General features: G+C 48.2%; 1 protein-coding gene across 2 annotated transcripts in view; it reads left to right on the forward strand.

The window, feature by feature from the left end:
* Positions 1-15,514, forward strand: part of LOC120924625 (C-C motif chemokine 19-like) — a 66,316-nt gene extending 50,802 nt beyond the window's left edge. Inside the window, exons 2-4 of one of the 2 annotated variants that reach the window (XM_040335623.1) lie at positions 7,683-7,803; positions 11,751-11,945; positions 15,208-15,514. In XM_040335623.1, the coding sequence (XP_040191557.1) occupies positions 7,683-7,803; positions 11,751-11,916 (287 nt within the window). In that variant the 3' untranslated portion in view covers positions 11,917-11,945; positions 15,208-15,514. The remainder of the gene's footprint in view (positions 1-7,682; positions 7,804-11,750; positions 11,946-15,207) is intronic. The other variant, XM_040335622.1, reaches the window with a different exon arrangement.
* The last annotated feature ends 2,075 nt before the right edge of the window (positions 15,515-17,589 follow it).

Raw genomic sequence — 17,589 nt, forward strand, 5'->3', positions numbered from 1 at the left:
GCGTCGGGGGACTCCATGCCACTGCCGCCCCTTGGAGCCCTGCCGCCCCAAGGCCTGGCCTCAGTGGCCTTGTGGGAAATCCGGGCCTGAGCGCATTTCATATGCGCTACGCCGACGTATCCCAGAGAGGCAAGCAGAGTATTCACAAAGCACTCGCCCCCTACGTTGCGCCAGCGTAACGTAAATCAGTCGGCGTAAGCCCGCCTAATTCAAAGTAGGTGGACGGTGGGCGTGATTCACTTAAATGAAGCGTGACCCCATGCAAATGATGGTCCGAACGAACGCGCGCATGCTCAGAATCACGTCGAACATACTCCCTAAGATACGACGGCTCAATGCCTACGACGTGAACGTAACCTACGCCCAGCCCCATTCAGGTACGACTTACGTAAACAACGTAAAATACGATGGCTGTTCCGTCGTCCATACCTTTGCATGGGATGCGCCTCCTATATGGTGGACTAACTTTACGCCGGACGTACACCTTACGTAAACGGCGTATACTACTGCGACGGGCGCAAGTACGTTCGTGAATCGGCGTATCTTGGTCATTTGCATATTCGACGCGTAAATCAATGGAAGCGCCCCTTGCGCCCAGGCTCCGACGGCGTAGGAAACTTACGTCGGTTGGATGAAGCCAAATTTCAGGCGTATCTTGTGTTAAGAATCAGGCGCATAGATACGACGGCGCATCCGTGCACTTACGCGGCGCATCAGTAGATACATCGGCGTAAGTGCTTTAAGAATCCGGGCCTCTGTGTACATATAGTAGGCACCTGTGGCGCTGCGTCCATAAAGGGTAGGGTGTTTTTTGGAAGCGTCTGATTAGAGCCGTAGCGTAGGTCGTGAACAGCGCAGCGGGCGCCATGCTGGTTGTTCGCTGATCACTCAGCTGTGTTAGCAAAGTGAAGAAATTCGCTTTGCTAACACTGAATCCGCCAATCAGCCAATTAGGTTGCCAGGTCTGTTACCGTTCACCTGATTGGCTGAAACGTCAAGCGCTGTGATTGGATGTCTGAGAGAGGACAGAAGAAGACACGGAGGATGTGCAGGAGACCGCCGATGACCCGCTGAGAGACCTATCGTTAGTGTCATTGGGAGGAATTGTGCCCCATCATTGGTGTCGTTGGGAGAAATTGTGCCCTATCATTGGTGTCATTGGGAGGAATTGTGCCCCATCATTGGTGTCGTTGGGAGAAATTGTGCCCTATCATTGGTGTCATTGGGAGGAATTGTGCCCCATTGTTGGTGTCATTGGGAGGAATAGTGCCCCATAGTTGGTGTCTCTGGTAGATATTATGCTGTATCATTAGTGTTAGTGGGAAGAATTGTGCCCCATCATTGATGTCATTGGGAGGAACTATGCCTCTTCCTTGGTGTCTGTGAATGGAATAGTGCCCTAAGGGTTGGATAAAAGCAAGCAAAGGGCCACAGTTTGGAGTTACATCAACCATAGCTGGCGCTTTAAATAGGATCTGGCGTCTGAATCCAGTAGGAGGAGCTTTCAATCTTTCTTCACTGTGATTGGCTGCACATCATTGATGTAATCAGGAGCCCATCCTGCTGGCTTCCAAATGCCAGTATGTGATAGGAAAATGTCGGTGCCACTCTTTGTGACAGTTCTGGGGGCATCAATAGAGTGCATCTCAGTACAACAGAACAATGTATAAATCCGTCCAAAACGGGGGTACAGCTGAACTCCAGGTAGATATCAATGGCACAAAGGAATGCAGCTCTATAATAGAGTATCTGATAGTGACCTAAGGGTATCAGCTGCTTCTAGTCTACTATACAGCAGGGCTGAAGCAGCACAGGGAGCCAATCAGTTAATGTGCCAGCAAGAAGTATGCTGATAGGAGGAGAGAGAATGAAGATTAACTCATCACTACACTGCTTCTCCTTTCACTGTCCAGTCACAGGCTGCGGCAGGGCCCCCTGGGATCAAAGGAACGTTGCAAGGAACATTTCTTGAAACTAAAGTCATCAGGCATTGCCTCGTGTGGAAAGTCAAGGTGAAATTGCTTGTCTTGGCGGTCAAAATTCATCTTCAGGTCAAAGTTCAGGAGAGAGCAAAGAGAGGAGCTCATCACTGCGCTGCTTCTCTTTTCACTGTCCAGTCACAGGCTGGGGCAGGGCAACCTGGGATCAGAGGAAGGTTGCAAGGAACATTTCTTGAAACTAAAGTCATCAGGCATTGCCTCGTGTGGAAAGTCAAGGTGAAATTGCTTGTCTTGGGGGTCAAAATTCATCTTCGGGTCAAAGTTCAGGAGAGAACAAAGATATGAGCTCATCTCTGCGCTGCTTCTCCTTTCACTGTCCAGTCACAGGCTGGGGCAGGGCTCCCTGGGATCAAAGGAACATTGCAAGGAACATTTCTTGAAACTAAAGTCATCAGGCATTGCCTCGTGTGGAAAGTCAAGGTGAAATTGCTTGTCTTGGGGGTCAAAATTCATCTTCAGATCAAAGTTCAGGAGAGAGCAATAAGAGGAGCTCATCTCTGCGCTGCTTCTCCTTTCACTGTCCAGTCACAGGCTAGGGCAGGGCTCCCTGGGATCAGAGGAAGGTTGCAAGGAACATTTCTTGAAACTAAAGTCATCAGGCATTGCCTTGTGTGGAAAGTCAAGGTGAATATCCTTGTCTTGGCGGTCAAAATTCATCTTCAGGTCAAAGTTCAGGAGAGAGCAATAAGAGGAGCTCCTCACTGCGCTGCTTCTCCTTTCACTGTCCAGTCGCAGGCTGGGGCAGGGCTCCCTGGGATCACAGGAACGTTGCAAGGAACATTTCTTTAAAAAAAAGTCATCAGGCATTGCCCTGTGTGGAAAGTCAAGGTGAAATTGCTTGTCTTGGGGGTCAAAATTCATCTTCAGGTCAAAGTTCAGGAGAGAGCAAAGATATGAGCTCATCATGCGCTGCTTCTCCTTTCACTGTCCAGTCACAGGCTGGGGCAGGGCTCCCTGGGATCAAAGGAACGTTGCAAGGAACATTTCTTGAAACTAAAATCATCAGGCATTGCCTCGTGTGGAAAGTCAAGGTGAATATCCTTGTCTTGGGGGTCTAAAATTCATCTTCAGGTCAAAGTTCAGGAGAGAGCAATAAGAGGAGCTCCTCACTGCACTGCTTCTCCTTTCACTGTCCAGTCGCAGGCTGGGGCAGGGCTCCCTGGGATCACAGGAACGTTGCAAGGAACATTTCTTGAAACTAAAGTCATCAGGCATTGCCTTGTGTGGAAAGTCAAGGTGAAATTGCTTGTCTTGGGGGTCAAAATTCATCTTCAGGTCAAAGTTCAGGAGAGAGCAAAGAGAGGAGCTCATCACTGTGCTGCTTCTCCTTTCACTGTCCAGTCACAGGCTGGTGGCAGGTCCAGAGAAAGGTTGAATGATGCAAGGAACTAATTTCATCAGACATTACCTCATGGGGAAAGGAGAAATTCCTTGTCTTGGGGGGTCAACATTCGTCTTGAGGTCAAAGTTCACTTCAGCTTTTTCTTTATCTCTAGATATGACCATTTAACCGTCACATGACGTCCTGGACTTCAGTGGGGGGGATATCTGAATGATGGGGGCAGCTACAGGCAACATTCAGATATCCTTCTTTTTAGCCAGCGATTCTGCGCACCATAAGAATGATCATAACGGCAGTTCCACCGCTTGAACTCTCTTATAGGCGACGGGAGGGAACGTCGCCCCCCCCTCCCGCCGCCATCCGGCGCTTCTCCCTGATCTCCCGTGCCATCGGGGGCCCGGAGAACTAATTGGCCGGCATTATGAGGATAGAGATTTCTGGTCACATCGTCTCTATTTCTATGACCGTCGGAGGCCCGGGCGCGACGTTATGACGTCACACCTGGGTTCGCGGAGGTAAACAAAGCCGCGATCGCGGCCGCCGGCATGAGATCGGTGAATTTTTTTTCCCCGATCTCATGCTTTCCAACCTGGAGGAGAGATGTGGGATCTTATTGACCCCGCATTCTTTACATTAAGAGGACCTGTCACAATGGATTCCTATTACAAGGGATGTTTACACCCCGTGTATGAAAGGGGTTAAAGTCGTTTAGGATATTCCATTCCCAAACACAAGGCAGCTACCAGACACTCCAACCAGCCGAATAAGAAACCCATACAAATAATTCTCCCCCACATACGAGACAACGTTCCGTGTTGGGGTTCAAGCAGAAATCACAATCTTTATTGAGGAATACAGGCTCTTATATACACCAAAAGAGGAGGGTCCTACATTCTGCCCTCCCACTACACCTTGTAATAGGAATAAAAGTGATCACATTTTTTTTATTTAAGAAAAAGTATAAAAATAAAAAATTAAGTAAAACAAATAAAAAAAATTCAAACGCCCCTGTCCCCAGTAGCTGCGCTCAGAAGCGAACACACACTTAAGTAAACGCCGTTCAAACCACACATGCGTTAGAGCGCGTGCAACAATTCTAGCACCTCCTCTGTAACTCTAAACTGGTAACCTATAAAAAAATTAAATCGTCGCCTATGGAGATTTTTAAGTACCGAAGTTTGGCGCCATTCCACGAGTGTGCGCAATTTTAAAGCTTGACATGTTGGGTACAGTATCTATTTACTCGGCGTAACATCATCTTTCACATTATACAAAAAAATAAGGCGTTTGAAAAAGTAGAGATAGTTGCAATGACCGCCATTTTATTCCCTAGGCTGTCTGCTAAAAAAAAACATATATAATGTTTGGCGGTTCTGAGTAATTTTCTAGCAAAAAAAAAATTATGATTTTTACATGAAGGAGAGGAGTGCCAGAATAGGCCAGGTAGGTAAGTGGTATTACGCATGCCTCCAGCAGCAGTGTGCACCCGCCCTGCTATCCATCGCGCCGGAAGCTGTGGCGCCTTCAACTGCACCACAGAGCGAGTTTTTGGCTGCAAATGAAGAGCCTCATCTGCAATCTCGTGATTGCATAGACGTGGCGCTTCCCATATAGCACTGCGCCCGGCGCCCCGGACGCAGTACACAAAAGGATCTTTACTGAGGGGGTATATATTTAGTTGAGGGGGGCCTGTACTGAGGGAGTGGGTCTATACTTAGTGAAGGGGGGTCCGTACTGAGGGAGGGGGTCTATAGTTAGTAGAGGGGGGTTCATACTGAGGGAAGGGGGTCTATAGTTAGTAGAGGGGGTCTGCACTGAGGGAAGGGGGTCTATAGTTAGTAGAGGGGGATCCGTACTGAGGGAGGGGGGGTCTATACTTAGTGGAGGGGGGTCCGTACTGAGGGAGGGGGTCTATAGTTGGTAGAGGGGGGTCCGTACTGAGGGAAAGGGGTCTATAGTTAGTAGAGGGGGTCCGTACTGAGGGAAGGGGGTCTATAGTTAGTAGAGGGGGGTCCATACTGAGGGAGGGGGGTCTAGTTAGTAGAGGGGGGTCCGAACTGAGGGAAAGGGGTCTATAGTTAGTAGAGGGGAGGTATGTACTGAGGGAGAGGAGTCTATAATGAGGGGAGGGGGTCTATAGTTTGTAGAGGGGGCCCGTACTGAGGGAAGGGGGTCTATTAGTCCATTATTACAATGTAATAATAAAAATACATTCCAAGCATGGTATTGGGATGATATAAGTGCTAAAACCAGCCATTCACCCGACAAATCGCTCGCCGTCGAAATCCCATCAACCCCGAAACTACATTCAACACCCCCCCCCCCCTCCCAGTCCTTGGCAAAATTGTCCCTGAATGGTAGTTTGGAAATGTGGTCACCCTACAGCCGAGCAGGGGACAGGACCAATGCCGACGGCTCCGGTAAGCGGCGGAGGGCGCAGGAGAGTGGCGGGAGGGGGGGGGTCCTCTCCTGCCGCCGATAACGTTGATCTCGCGGAGAATCCACCACGGAGACCACCATTATCGCTTACAGGACCGCTCACTGAAAAGATGGATATCCCGGTTGTGGCAGCAGCTGCTGCCGTTACCGAGATATCCATCTTTAAAAAAATGACGTAAATATATACAGTGAGCGGGTCCTTAGAATTTCTTTAACGGTGTCATTCAATTTCCTTGAATCCATCAGCAGATACAGATGACGTCTCTTTTATAAGACTCCGCAAAGCAGTGACTCTGTTTCATGTTAATGGTTGTTCAACCGATTCCAGATGTTCCTATAGAAAATGATCATTTCTTAACCACTTCAGCCCCGGAGGATTCGGCTGCCCAATGACGGCCCATTTTTTTTATTTTTATTTGCGATTCGGCACTGCGTCACTTTAACTGACAATTGCGCGGTCGTGTGACGTGTCTCCCAAACAAAATTGGCGTTCTTTTTTTCCCACAAATAGAGATTTCATTTGGTGGTATTTGATCACCTCTGCAGTTTTTATTTTTTGCGCTATAAACAAAAGAAGAGCGACAATTTTTAAAAACAAGCAATATTTTTTTTTTCCTCCCATGGGCAAGATATTGCCCATGGGAGAAAAATTGGATAATGCTTTATTGTTTTTTTTTTTTTTTTTGTCTTCCTCTGGATCAACTGTGGGTATTGGATAGTGTCAGTGGAGGTTTTCTATTTGAGTGTGTTGGTTTTCTTTTTTTTCTTCATTGGTTGAACTGGATGGACTTGTGTCAGAATAACTATTAGGTAGATTCAAGTACCTATGCCTAAACTTGCGGCGGCGTAGCTTAGCGTGTTTAGGCTACGCCGCCGTAAGTTAGCTAGGCAAGTACATGATTCACAATGTACTTGCCTGCTGAGTTACGGCGGTGTAGCCTAAATCGGCGGGGGTAAGGGCGCCTAATTCAAATGTGTTTGGGGGGGGCGTGTTTTATGTCAATAGTGCTTGACCTTACGTTTTTTACGTTTCTTGCGAACTGTGCATGCGCCGGGCGCCTACATTTCCCAGTGTGCATTGCGGCTAAGTATGCCGCACGGGCCTATTGATTTTGACGTGGACGTAAACTACGTAAATCCCGATTCACGGACGACTTACGCAAACAACGTAAAAAAATTCGAATTTTGCGGCGGGAACGGCGGCCATACTTGACATTACTATTCCACTAAGGCCTAGCTCTAACTTTACGCGGCCTATCTCTTACGTAAACGGCGTAAAAGTACTGCGTCGGCCGGGCGTACGTTCGTGAATCGGCGTATCTCCTCATTTACATATTCTACGCCGACTGCAATGGAAGCGCCACCTAGCGGCCATCCAAAATATTGCAATCTAAGATAGGACGGCGCAAGCCGTCCTATCTTAGATATGTTTAAGCGTATCTCTGTTTGAGCATACGCTTAAACATAAGTCGGCGTAGATTCTGAGTTAGGTCGGCTTATCTACTGATAAGCCGGCCTAACTCTACCTGAATCTACCTATATGTAACTATCTCCATAAAGTAAGAGGAATTTACCTTCTAAACAGTTATCACCAGAGGGTTGTCCCCATTGGAGGATTATCGCTCACCTCCTGCACCCATGACAACTGTAATACGTTGGGTTTCCCATCACTTTCTTTCTCAGTAACAATGGTCACCAGTACAGAGATGGTGAATCTCCCCAACAAGGACAAAGACAGAAACAAAAACCTGACACAAGATATGTGGTTCTGAATTATGCTTTCCTTTTATTCTGGCTTCTATATACCAGTATATACCTATATAGATATTGTACACAATTGTTATAAATAAAGTTTTATTTGTGACTAAGACCCTTTCATTGGCTTACATTGTCTGTTGTAGGTGCAGCTAACATGGTGGTCGACTGCTGCCTCCAGACCAGCCCCAAGCGTATCCCATCCAACGTTGTCACCAGATATGAGGTGCAGACACCAGAGAAAGGATGCCGAGTGAAAGCCGTGGTGTAAGTAGAAGGGAAGGAACTTAACAACACCCAACATAAGAGGACGGGGGGAGGGGCAGATTAGGGGAATTGCTGATTTGGCACTTTTAAGTCTTGGGAAGACTTCCATAAAATCTGAGAACCATGTGTCCGGTCACCTATGGCCAGATGACAGATGCACCCCGTTGGAGTCAGGAGTGCACAACAAGGTAGTGAACCCTATGGCAGACTGCTGCGGATGGACCACATAGTGGATATGGGGGACAGGTCCACTGGAGCTCAAACAGGGATCCCACAGAAAGCTTGAGTCCAAGATTCCCCAGGGAGCGGAGTCTAAGATCCAGCTGGTCTTCACCAGAGCCTCTAGTGGTGAGGATGGCCTTAGCTGCAACTGAATCCAGGTCACGGCCCCCAGAGTCCCCTAGGTCACGCTCCGTAGGGAGAGAAGGGAAGCAGCCACTCAGGACACAAGAGATAGTGAAGGGTTAAGCCAAGGTTGGGGCGACAAGCAGACAAGGAGTAGTCGGAGACAAGCCAAGATTGGTACACAGAGATAAACGTAGCACGCGGCAATCAGGAACCCAAACACACAATGCTTAACAAACAACGTTGATCAGCAATAGAGACCTGCAGTGCACTGGTTAACATAGAGTTCCTGATATGGCCTGGGGTGGAGCCATACAGGGAGGAGAGATGATAAAAGCATCCAGGTCAGAGGGTCTTGCCTCTAAGGTGAACACATGGAGAGGAAGGTAAGCTGCCAGACATTACTGCATATATCTATGACTCCATGTTATGTAGGACTCCAAGTCATAATTTGTTTTTTTCGAGAATTATTAAATATATCTGCAGATCTTGGTTCAAATATTGAGGAAAGTGAAATAAAATCTCTATTCACTTATCATTAAAGAGGATGTCGTATTAATCGGTTTCATAGGAGACCCCACTGAATGAAAAATGGAGGAAGCCATGGCTGACCTCTTCCCAGAAATGCCAGTTGACCTGGCTGCCTCTGGCCTGGGTTCAATACTTTCTCAGTCACCAACCTGGACCAAGCATGCAGCACAAACTAGGGAAACCTTGGTCTTAGATTCTGGGCCTTTCAAAAAGAAGGTACCACTAGCGTTAAAAGAAGCAAGTAGCAGTAAAGCATGTATGGGGCTATTGCTGACCCTTTCTTCTAAAATTGCCAGTTCTTTGGCTGTTGCCATAAAGAAAGGCTGCCTGAAACCGTGGAAAGGTCTAAGCATAGGGCCTACAGGTGAGAAGATTAGCCAGTTACTTATATTAACTACTTCCCGCCCACTGGCTGTCATATGACGTCCTGGACTTTGAGCAGGAATATCTGAATGACGGGTGCAGCTACCGGCATCATTCAGATATCTTCTGTAACGGAACGTCCCACACTCCGCTTGAGTGCTTCCGTCATATACCGCTTCCTATCAGTCTGGATATAGATATCAGATATTCCAGCTGCCCTCAAGCACACAACGAGACGAGACTTGTTTGTCTGCTGAACATTGAGTGTTTAATAGAACCAAGAATACAACCTTATATTCAGTTAAAGAGGAGGTAACCAGAACATAAATTAACATGAGCTAATTAACTAATCATTTACCCAGACTAGGTGACTCAAAGATATGACCTTTCAGGGTAGACGTCACGTCTCCTCGCTCAACTGCCATACAATACACATTATCATAAGTGTAAACACAGGACATCTTCACACAATAGCAGGGTCAATTAGCACAGAGAACAGACAGATGGCTGGAGGTGAGGGCATTAGCATCTCCTTACACTGTATGTCCAAATAGTATGAATCAGTCACTCTAATGGCATATACAGGGTCCCCAGGCATACAGCTCACAAAGAGCATCGTTCCCCCAAATGCCAGGGTCCATGATCGCAAGGTAAGAGGCTAGCATTCAGTCCCCCCCAAAAAACCTCTGTCCCAGGTGAGTCTGTCACACATAGTTGGATTCAGAGAGAGTTAGGCCGGCGTATCAGTAGACGCCGACCTAACTCGGAATCTGCGCCGTCCTAAGTTTAAGTGTATTCTCAAGCTGAGATACACTTAAACCTAGCCTGCGCCGTCGTATCTTAGGGTGCAATATTTAGGCTGGCCGCTAGGTGGCGCTTCCGTTGAGTTCGGCTAGAATATGTAAATGATTAGATACGCCTATTCCCGAACGTACGTGCGCCCGTCGCAGTAAAGATACGCCGTTTACGTAAGGCGTTTTCAGGCGTAAAGTTATTCCATCAAATAGCTGGACTAGTCAATGTTAAGTATGGCCGTCGTTCCCGCGTCGAAATTTGAAAATGTTACGTTGTTTGCGTAGGTCGTCCGTGAATAAGGCTGGACGTAATTTACGTTCACGTCAAAACCAATACGTCCTTGCGGCGTACTTTGGAGCAATGCACACTGGGATATGTACACGGACGGCGCATGCGCCGTTCGTAAAAAAACTCAATCACGTTGGGTCACCCCCCCATTAACATAAAACACGCCCCCTCATCCTAATTTGAATTAGGCGCGCTTACGCCGGCCCTATTTACGCTACGCCGCCGTAAGTTAGGAGGCAAGTACTTTGTGAATACAGTACTTGCCTCTCTGATTTAAGGTGGCGTATCGTAAATACGCTACGCCTCCGCAACTTAGACGGGCAAGTGCATTATTCACAAAGCACTTGCTCCGTAAGTTGCGGCGGCGTAGCGTAAATGGGCCAGTGTAAGCCTGCCTAATTCAAATGTGGAAGGGGGGGCGTGTTTTATGTTAATGTATGATGACCTGACGTGATTGACGTGATGCGCCGTCCGTGTACATATCCCAGTGTGCATTGCTCCAAAGTACGCCGCAACGGCGTATTGGTTTCGACGTGAACGTAAATTACGTCCAGCCCTATTCGCGAACGACTTACGCAAACAACGCAAAAAATTAAAAAATCGAAGCGGGAACGACGTCCATACTTAACATTGCGTGCACCTCATAGAAGCAGGAGCAACGTTACACCGAAAAAGCCTTACGCAAACGACGTAAAAAACTACCGCCGGGTGAATCGGCGTATCTAGGTAATTTGCATATTCTACGCCAAAAACTACGGAAGCGCCACCTAGCGGCCAGCATTAATATGCACCCTAAGATACAACGGCGTAAGAGACTTACGCCAGTCGGATCTTAGGCTAATGTCGGCGTATCTTGCTTTCTGAATACAGAAAGAAGATACGCCGGCACAGCTTTGAATTTACGCGGCGTATCTATGGATACGCCGGCGTAAATCTTTGCTGAATCTAGCCCATAGTGTCTACAAAATAGGGGATAGTTTTATGGCATTTTTATTAATATTTTTTTTTTACTAGTAATGGCGGCGATCAGCAATTTTTATCATGACTGCGACATTATGGCAGACACATCGGACACTTTTGATGCCATTTTGGGACCGTTGTCATTTTTACAGCGATCAGTGTTATAAAAATGCACTGATACTGAAAAAATGACACTGGCAGTGAAGGGGTTAACCGGTAGTGGGCGCTGAAGGGGTTAAGTGTGTCCTAGGGATGTGTTCTAACTGTAGGGGGATGGGCTACATGTGACACAACACTGATCACCGCTCCTGATTACAGGGAGCTGTGATCAGTGTTATGTCACTAGTAAGACTTGGGAAATGCTTTTTTACATCAGCATTTCCCCGTTCTTCCTCTCCGTGAGACGCTCGCGGGTATCCCCGCGGACATCGAGTCTGCAGGACCCAGGGTCACACTCACGGAGCTTGCGGCAGGCACCGCCCACAATGTCGCGTCTTAAAATGCAACGTATATATACATTAATCTTCCCAGGCATGCCATTCTGCCAACGTATATCGGCGTGAGCCGGTCGGCAATGGGTTAAAGTTGTGGACAATTCTCCGGCCAAGTGAATGGGTTTCCTCTGATCCACCTTGGTCATGGTTCTGGTTCTTAATGTCTTGCAGGTTCTTTACAACCCATACGCCCTCCCTGAAGCTATGTGCCCCTCTGGGCAACCCCTGGGTTGTCAAGCTGATGAAAAGGTTGGACAACAAGAAGAAAGACTTGGTTAAGAAGGAGAGGACTGACCGGAAACAAAAGAAACCCCCCCAGCATCAGCAGCGGGAATGAGCCAAGGTATAAGTCCCCGGGCCAGATTGGTCATTTCTACTTTATCTGCATAATGTATATACTTTATATATAGTCAACCTATTGGAATACAATGTAGCCTACATCTGAACAGTGGAGGCTGGTTCTCAAAATTTTTGGGGGGGGCGCAAACGGAAAAAAAAATTGCAGCCTCACTGTGCCCATCAAATGCAGCCACTGTGCCATCAATTGTCACCACTGTGCCATGCCATCAAATGCAGTCACTATGCCATGCCATCAAATGCAGTCACTGTGCCATCAATTGTCACCACTGTGCCATGCCATCAAACACAGCCACTGTGCCATCAATTGTCACCACTATTCCATGCCATCAAACGCAGCCACTGTGCCATCAATTCGCACCACTGTGCCATGCCATCAAATGCAGTCACTATGCCATGCCATCAAACGCAGCTACTGTGCCATCAATTCGCACCACTGTGCCATGCTATCAAACGCAGCCACTGTTCCATGCCATCAAACGCAGCCATTGTGCCATTAATTCGCACCACTGTGCCATGCCATCAAATGCAGTCACTATGCCATGCCATCAAATGCAGTCACTGTGCCATGCCATCAAACGCAGCCACTGTGCCATCAATTGTCACCACTGTTCCATGCCATCAAACGCAGCCACTGTGCCATCAATTCGCACCACTGTGCCATGCCATCAAATGCATTCACTATGCCATGCCATCAAACGCAGCTACTGTGCCATCAATTCGCACCACTGTGCCATGCTATCAAACGCAGCCACTGTTCCATGCCATCAAACGCAGCCATTGTGCCATTAATTCGCACCACTGTGCCATGCCATCAAATGCAGTCACTATGCCATGCCATCAAATGCAGTCACTGTGCCATGCCATCAAACGCAGCCACTGTGCCATCAATTGTCACCACTGTTCCATGCCATCAAACGCAGCCACTGTGCCATCAATTCGCACCACTGTGCCATGCCATCAAACGCAGCCACTGTGCCATGCCATCAAACGCAGTCACTGTGCCATGCCATCAAACACAGTCACTGTGCAATCAATTGTCACCACTGTGCCCTTTAATTGTCGCCACTGTGCCCATTGTCGCCACTGTGCCCATTGATGTCACTGTGCCCTTTAATTGTCGCCACTGTGCCCATTCATGCCGCTGTGCCAATTGTCCCCACTGTGCCCATTGTCGCCACTGTGCCCATTGATGTCACTGTGCCCTTTAATTGTCGCCACTGTGCCCATTCATGCCGCTGTGCCAATTGTCCCCACTGTGCGTATTGTCGCCACTGTGCCCATTGATGTCATTGTGCCCTTCGTCGTCGCTGTGCCCTGTAAAATGCCCCTTTCCCCCCCGCCCGGCACTTACCTTTACTGGAGTCAGCCATCTACGTCCCTCGATGTCTTCTCCCACCCTCAATGACGCTTCAGCCAATCAGGTTACCGGTAGCCAGAACCGGTCAACATTGTTGGTTGAGACACCTGTCAGTCTTATCCAAGGAATGCACCCCCGTACGTTCCCTGGATAAGCTTCCGGATGCTGAGGGCTGTACTCGGAAAGCCTACCAGAGCCGCAGACTCTGATAGGCACTTCCGTACAGCCAACCAGCTGCCGTTATTCAGGTGGTCGGCGCTCATGTCCGGCCATCTGAATAGACCAGCGGCAGCAGCGACAATAACATCGATTCATGCAATGCATGAATCGATGTTATTAGACTCAGTGGCGGTGCGAGAGACAGAGGGGGCGGCGCTCCAGCGCCCTCTATGGACGAACCGCCACTGCATCTGAAGCAGTAGTTACACCAGCCATTCTCACCCAGGGTTCTGTGGACCCCCAGGATTCCTCCAGAGGTTGATAGGTGTTCCTTGAGCCGTGGATAACTGATCTCCCAATTTTTTTTAAGTGTATTTTGTGCGTGTACTCGAGAGAGGAGCCGGACTGCAGGAGTTGGGAGTAGGCAGGCCTCCCCCAGAGGCAATCTGCCACCTTTCTCCATGCAATGGTGGGTGTGTGAGGGGGTCCTCCCACACAGCCCACCCTACCTGCTCCACTTTGAAGCCCAACGGGGCAGAGGGACTCCCTATAAGGGAGTGAGAGGATCTAGCCCGCTCAACCAGCCCCGTTAGTCCCTCGCCTCTCTTTTTTTTTAGAGACCGCGTGGTCAAAGTGCGTGCATGTTAACCCAATTTCGAGTGCGTGTAGGTGGCTTACCTCGCATAGCACACCCACCGGGAGCCGGGCTGAGACCACCAAACTCAATTCACATGTAGCTGAGACTGGGATCTGAACCCCTAGCTGCAGAGGTGAATGGCTTGTCAGCGCAGTGCCAATCGCGTTGAGCCACCGCAGCTCCCCAACTGATCTCCCAATTGATGGTGTCTGCTTAATTCAGGGCCAATGCCACTTGGAAGAGCCAACAAAAAATCATTTTAGCTATGGTGTTCTAGCCACTGTCCACCATTGTAGAGGACATTGAACCTCAAGTAGGCATTTATGGCGAAGCTAGGGCTGCAAAGGTCATGCTTGAGACTAGGTCCTGGCATTCTGACACCATGGGGTGGGGTGCTGCAGGACCGTGGCTTGTTTGCAACTTTTGTGATTTAACATTGCAGTCCATGGCACTCAAATTGCACAAAAGTCGCAGAAAAGTAGCGCAGGAACCTATTTTTTTTTTAATGCAACTTGAGTTGCATTGCTTAAGACAGCACCCATTGAATGAATGTGTTTTGACTTGTCATGCAACTAGGGCTAGGGCTTACCAAGCGCCAATCAACGGGAGTAAAGTGCCTTGGGATCAGTGGGAAGAGCCCTGGGCTCGGAGGCAAAGGCCTTGGGACAAATGGAAAGGGCTCCAGGACCAATGGAAAGGACACCAGCGGTCAGGGGGGCCCTTCATGGTTTATTGCAATAAGGCCCTAAAGGTTCTAGTTAGGCCTCTGCTCTGGAATAAAAAGGTTGAGAAAGGCTGGGCTACACTAAAGTCTTCTCAAGGAAGGGGTGGGGGGGGGGGGTCTGTGCATGTTTTCAGCTAGGATACAATGGTGGGCATAGTTGACATTCTTGATGAGTGCCTATGACAGGTCCCCCGGCTCATATTACCCCCAGCTATGGGACAGGAAGTCATAGGACATTTCCCCAATGGGACACAGATAGTGAAAAGAAGAAAAACAGGTGTATTACTCCTCATTTTCCCTCTAGTTCTACTTTAAGACAAATACATGAAAATAAAACTGAAAAAAATGTATATTTACCATTTACAAAGACCTGTCCTGTGTCATCTCTCAGGTCTCTGTGGACATTTCTGTGTCGCCTACAAACTGAAGATACAAGCTGAAGCCAGACCACCGTCCTCAGCAACATCCATCTACTGCCAATCCGGTGACACCCGGAGCACAATGTATTAGATATTGGCATTTTCTGTAAAATCAATGAAATGTGAATTCTTCTTATCCAAGTCTTTAAAATGTACATGTAACCTTCTTCATTTCTTGTGTCCTTCCTCCCTATCTAGATTTAATCAACATTAACCCTTCCTTCCTCTCTCCCTCCCACCCTTCCACCCTTCCCCTTTTTTAATTCTCTCCCTCCCTTCCTCTATCCCGTCCTCCCTTCATTCCTTCCTTCCCTCGCTCCATTCTTCTTTGCCTCTCTCTCTTCCTTCACCTCTTCCTCCCTCCTTCCTTCCTTCCTTCCTCTCTCCATCCCTCCCTCCCACCCTTCCTTCCTTCCCCTTTTTTTCCTCTCTCCCTCCCTTCCTTTATCCCGTCCTCCCTTCATTCCTTCCCTCCCTCCATTCTTCTTTGCCTCTCTCTCTTCCTTCCCCTCTTCCTCCCTCCTTCCCTTCCTTCTTTCCTTCCTTATCTTCCTCCATTCCTTTCTTCTGTCCTCGATTCGTCCCTTCCTTAACTCCCTCCCTTTCTTTCTTCTCTCTCTCCCACCCTTCCTTTTTTCCCCTTTTTTCCTCTCTCCTTCCCTCTATCCCGTCCTCCCTTCCTTCCTTTCTTCCTCCCTTCCTCCCTTCCTTTCTTCCTCCCTTCCTTCCCTTCCTTTCTCCTGTCCTCCCTTCGTCCCTTCCTTCTCTCCCTCCCTCCCTTTCTTTCTTCTCTCCCTCCCACCCTTCCTTCTTTCCCCTTTTTTTCCTCTCTCCTTCCCTTCCTCTATCCCGTCCTCCCTTTGTTCCTTGCTTCCTTCCCTCCATTCTTCTTTGCCTCTCTTTATTCTTTCCTCACTTCCTCCCTCCCTCCCTTCCTTCCCCTTTTTTTCCTCTCTCCTCTCCTCCCTTCCTCTATCCTGTCCTCCCTTCGTCCCTTCCCTCCATTCTTCTTTGCCTCTCTCTCTTCCTTCCTCTCTTCCTCCCTTCTTCCCTTCCTTCCTTCCTCCCTTCCTCTCTCTGTCCCTTCCTTCACTCCCTCCCTTTCTTCTCTCCCTCTCTCCCTTCCTTCCTCTCTTTCTTTCTTTCTTTCTTCCTTCCTCTCTTCCTGCCTTTCTTCCTTCCCTCCCTCCATTCCTTCCTGTTTTCTTCCTCGCTCCCTTCGTATCTCCCTCCCACCCTTTCTTTCTTCCACTTTTGTTCCTCTCTTCCTCCCTTCCTCTTTCCCATCCTCTCATCATTTGTTCCTTACTTCCCTCCTTTACTTTCTTCTCTCCCTCTCTCGTTTCCTTCTTCTCTTCCTCCCTCCTTCCCTTCCTTCCTTTCATCCCTTCCACTCTCACTTCCTTCCTTCATTCCTTCCTTCCATTCCTCCCTCCCTCTCTTCATCCATCCCTTCCTTTCTTCTCTCCCTCCTTCCTTCCTTCCTTCCTTTCTTCCTCTCTCCCTCCCTTCATTCCTTCTCTCTCTCCCTACCGCCTTTCCGTCTTTCCTTGCTCCCTCCCTTCATTTCACCCCTCTCTCTTAAGTCATAAACTACTTTCCCCCCATCTGTCCCTATCATTCACCAACACACCCTTCCTTCCCTTCCCTTCCCTTCCTTCCTTCCTTTCTTCCCTTCCTTCCTTCCTTCCTTTCTTCCCTCCTCCCATCTTTCCTTCCTTCCTTTCTTCCCTCCTTCCTTCTTTCCTTCCTTCCTTCCTTCCTTCCCTCCTTCCCATCCTACATTTTCTCCCAATCGCTCTCAATCTTTCACCGACACTAACAAACCTCCCTTTTGTTTCTCTCTTTCTCTCTCCCTCTCTTTCTCTCTCTTTCTCTCTCCCTCTCTTTCTCTCTCTTTCTCTCTCCCTCTCTTTCTCTCTCTTTCTCTCTCTTTCTCTCTCCCTCTCTTTCTCTCTCTTTCTCTCTCCCCCTCTCTCTCTCTTTCTCTCTCTTTCTCTCTCTTTCTCTCTCCCTCTCTTTGTCTATTTTCTCTTCTATATTTTCTTTTTGTTCTCACACTTGAATGTACGCAATCTTAATTTGTATCTGTTCAATACATGAGAAATAAGGCATTATATATGTGTCTAGTGGCCCGTACACACAAATTTGAAAATCGAACGACAGATCGCCCGACTTTTTTCGCTTAATAGTCGCAAGTAAAGCTGAATAGGTTACTAAAGTCGTGAAAATTCTCGTACGACAGAAAAAAAAATAATGTCACGTGTTGTAATGTATTTGTATTGTATTTTTAGACGACAACTGTACTTACTAAACGAAAATCGTACGATCTGGTATCGTACGAGGAAAGAATT

This window comes from Rana temporaria, chromosome 1, assembly GCF_905171775.1.
Source record: "Rana temporaria chromosome 1, aRanTem1.1, whole genome shotgun sequence".
NCBI classification, from domain to species: Eukaryota; Metazoa; Chordata; class Amphibia; order Anura; family Ranidae; genus Rana; species Rana temporaria.